Consider the following 4,040-nt stretch of genomic DNA (forward strand, 5'->3'; position numbering starts at 1 on the left):
CATTTAAGCTATATTAGGTTTTATTAATAAAACGGAGATTTACAGATTAATGGTCTCAGCTGTGTGTAAATGGATATTTTAGTGAGATAGAAGCAGTATCAACGCAAACTATTTTTTTTGTATAGAGAAAAATAAGAAAGGAAAAGAAGAAGGTAAACAAAGAGCGTGCATGTAAACACACTCTTCTTTTGGAGTTTATCTTTTCTGAAAGGTTTGAAATGAAAGATTAAGAGAGTTTGTATGCAAGCATGCTGTTTATACTTCGACGCTTACAAACAGCCTCTACAAGCAAAGGGAATAGAAAGCAAGGGAAAATTTCTGTGAAGATTGATAAGACAAGCTTGATAGGACTGAACGCCTTCTTTTCCTCTTTACTTCTCTCTGTCTGTCCTTTTAGCTGATAGCTTTGGTGAGTGTATTTATAGAGGTAGCGTATCGTACCTTTTCGAGGTGAACCCTATCTTCGTAAAGAAATCAAGTGGCAGCTGCTTTTACCTTTATTCATTCACACCTAAACCTAGGTATACATTCGTCTCAGGTTTTGTGCGGCTATTATTCATGTATATTTTTATTCATATATACATCTATTTACTAATTTGCTCCTTCTACTGTTATTATTTTATTTATTTACACAATTTTTTTTATTTCCTTTTTTTTTTACTCATCAACAAACTTGAATAACCCACTATTATTAGTAAATGATAAGAAACGAAAGTAATTAATTATCTTAATATTACTTTATAGCTATGTTTTATTTTATGATTTAATACGAAGAAATATTAATATTTTTAACACAAAAAATATTAATTATATGAAATCCTCATTAATGCATAGAATTGTTAAAATGTAACTTGGTATCTTTTTCAATGTCATCAGTTTCATATAACTTAAGAAAATAATTTTTTAGAGAATATCACTAAGTATTCTTAAAACGCTACCTATAAAAGGTATTGGAGACCATTTATATTTAATAACAATGCTCTTAGTCTATAAATATAAATATAAATATAAATATAGTCATCATCAACTGAAAGAAAATCTCTCTGTAATCTTTATGACTCGTTTCCTAAAATTAACAAGTTGTATATGAAAAGAAAATTGTACATTTTTTTTTTCTTTTTGACGGAAAATTGTACATTTATATCTTAGATTGTTGCTCCAAAATTTCCCATCTTGTGCTTTTAAAATTTAAAAAAGAAAAAAGAAATCAACAAAACAAACATTTTCATTTTCAAAAAAAAACATTTTCATTTCTGTATTCTTTCTCTTCAATTTCAATCATACACTGGAGCAAGTATATATACATAAAGATTTCTTACTCATAAAGACTTGATTTTTTAACACGATTGTATAGTCAATATACCCAAATGTACAAAAGATTACAATCTTCTAAAATCAGTAAAAAAAAAAAAAGAAATAAAATAATTTCTAATTTACATTTTCGTCTTTTGTCTTTTTGTTGAAAAAACGCCTAGTTTTCATCGCCTAAAGCCTCAAGCAAAGACTCACATAGATACATATAGGTATATTCTTAATACTTTACCGAAAATACCCCTACTCCTCAATGAGAAACTCCATTAGCGGATCTGAGCAAGAACACACTGAGTTCTTGACCCGGGCACTCGTCCGGGTTGATCAGGTGAAACGACTCCGAGTCAGCATTCCCTACTACGTGCTCGTAATTAGCCCTCATGTACATTATCTCCTCCGAATCCGACGACCCGAACCCGGACGGCATCACCCCAGCACCGACCGTTGTCGATTGCATCGTCTTCAGCATCAACCGAATCCTGTCGCTCGCCTTCCGCCGCGCCGCGAACCCCAGCTTTCGGCCGTTGCAGTACATGGTCCACACGGGCACCGATCGCAGCGGGCAGCGCCCAAGATCCGACCCGTCTCCCTCGAGAGCGATCCGAACGAGTCCGAATCGCATCTCGTTGACGAGTTGGTGAGTTAGAATGGGAAACTCGAGGAGGATGGAGGGTTTGAAGGAGAGACGATCGTGTTGGATACAGAACCAGACGTGGCCTCTGCGGTGGCCGAAGATCGTTCCGATCACCATCGATTTGGATGGACGAGGCTGCGCCGCCATGGCAGGAGATGGAGATGGAGAATCTTGATCGTCTTCGTTGTCGTTTGGTGATTGGGAAATGTAGTTGTCGGGTAAGTCGTCGCGAAGCGAGGTGCTTAAGCGTTTCTTGGTGGTGTGGGTGGCGTTAGTGACGGTGGAGACGGCGTGGGCCGGACAGAAGCAAGGGAGGAGGTAACGACGGAGGACGTCGATCTTGGTCATGGCTGCGGGGTAATATGGTAATTTGACATAAAGAAGAAGGAGGATTAGGATTAATGCATTGTACAGTAGGAGAGTGGAGAAGAGTACAGTCCGTGAAATTTATAGTTAAACAGGTTGCGCGGGAAGTAATATAGCCGTTACGTTTATACAATTTTTAGCTGGGAGAAGAGATTACACGTGTGATTATTCCTTCTTTTAGCTCTCGGTGTGTCTACTGCCACGTGTAAACTTTTTTTTTCTTTTAGGATATTTATCCATTGATTAGATGAGATGAAATGAAGGTTGGATTTTTTTTATCTTAATGTCGTTGAAAATATTCTTAAGAAAAAAAAAATTATTTACACCCCAAAATTTTGTAAAGACTCTCAATTTTAATAATTTTTATTTTTTATCAAATTTATATTTTTAATTGTACTATGTTTTTTTTTTAAATTTTTTTTCTTCTAATTCATATTCTTAAAAAACATACCTATCGATTAGAGAACACCAACTTTTGCAAACGGTGGTGCATTGAATGAGAGATGGAAGATCGGGAACATGTATGAATATTTTGAGGAGTAATTCTTCTGGAACATAATTTCTTGCTTTTTCTTCTTTCGTCTTTAATATCTAAGTTTTTCTTCTTTCATCTTTAATATCTATATCTATGGATGAATCTGTTTTATTATTATTATTATTATTATTATTACTCTTTTACTTTTCATTTACGTATATATAAATAAAATCTCAATTATATCTTTATATGGGAAGAAAAAGATAAACAATTTTTTTAAAACAGTTAGTCTTGCCTTTTGACATGGTTCTTTATTCTTGTCTTTTCACATGGTTTTTAAGTCTTGTTTTTTGACATGATTTTTTAGTCTTTTCCTTTTAGTTTTTTTTGGTTTGAGTCTTCTCTTTTGGCATGGGTTGTGTAACTCAGAATCATCATGGTGCTATGGTAGAAGCATTCAAGAATGAGAAGATTGGATGTGTTCAACCCAAAATTGCTGAGATAATAGGCATTAAAGAAGCATTGAGTTGGATAGCAACTCATTCGTGGGATAAAGTCATGTTAAGAACAGATAGCTTGATGTGTGTCCAGGCGATTCAGAGCGGTATTTTATGCCTTCACAATTTGTGTTTTGTAAAACGATATGCAAATAAGTTGGCTCATTGCTTGCCAAGAGACTCAGTGCGTTCTATTATTTTGAACGAATTTATTATTTAATAGATTTTATGATTCTTATTCAAAAAATATATATATATATATATTCTTAAACTATTGAGATTGTTAAATTTAATGACTTTTGTCTAATTTTAGTAAAAAAATTCTAACATGGATGAAAGTTCAGGAGACATGATTTAGTACATATCAAAGTTCGAGGGGCATAATTTGATAGATATGAAAGTTTGGAGAGCATATTTTAGTACATAAACAATCACTGAAACAGTAAAATTAAATGAAATTAGATAAAAGTCCTTAAATCTAACAATCTCAATAGTTGAGGAGAATTTTTAACGCCAAAAAAGTTCAAGGGGTATGATTTGATACATATCAAAATTCGGGAGGAAAAAAATCCTAATTAGCCAAATCAAAGTATATACAAATTATTTATTAATTTTCCAAAAAAAAAAAGTAGCTATTACTTATATATGATTTTGTGCTTTAATAATTCTAGTATATGCCTACAATCATTGGTGTTGTTGCCGTGATCATTGTGAAATTATCAAAATTGATCGTGTTCTTCTTAGTTTTTCCTCGATC

General features: G+C 33.4%; 1 protein-coding gene across 1 annotated transcript; it reads right to left on the minus strand.

The window, feature by feature from the left end:
- Positions 1-1,311: 1,311 nt before the first annotated feature.
- Positions 1,312-2,405, minus strand: LOC115698137 (protein MIZU-KUSSEI 1). The gene has a single exon (XM_030625313.2). The coding sequence runs from the start codon at positions 2,291-2,293 to the stop codon at positions 1,562-1,564; it is 732 nt and encodes a 243-aa protein (XP_030481173.1). The 5' UTR covers positions 2,294-2,405; the 3' UTR covers positions 1,312-1,561.
- Positions 2,406-4,040: the final 1,635 nt, after the last annotated feature.

Source organism: Cannabis sativa, chromosome 7 (assembly GCF_029168945.1).
Source record: "Cannabis sativa cultivar Pink pepper isolate KNU-18-1 chromosome 7, ASM2916894v1, whole genome shotgun sequence".
NCBI classification, from domain to species: domain Eukaryota; kingdom Viridiplantae; phylum Streptophyta; class Magnoliopsida; order Rosales; family Cannabaceae; genus Cannabis; species Cannabis sativa.

What these genes read in the sequence shown, in the direction of transcription:
- LOC115698137 (XM_030625313.2), bottom strand. Translation starts at nt 2,293, where the DNA reads ATGACCAAGATCGACGTCCTCCGTCGTTACCTCCTCCCTTGCTTCTGT.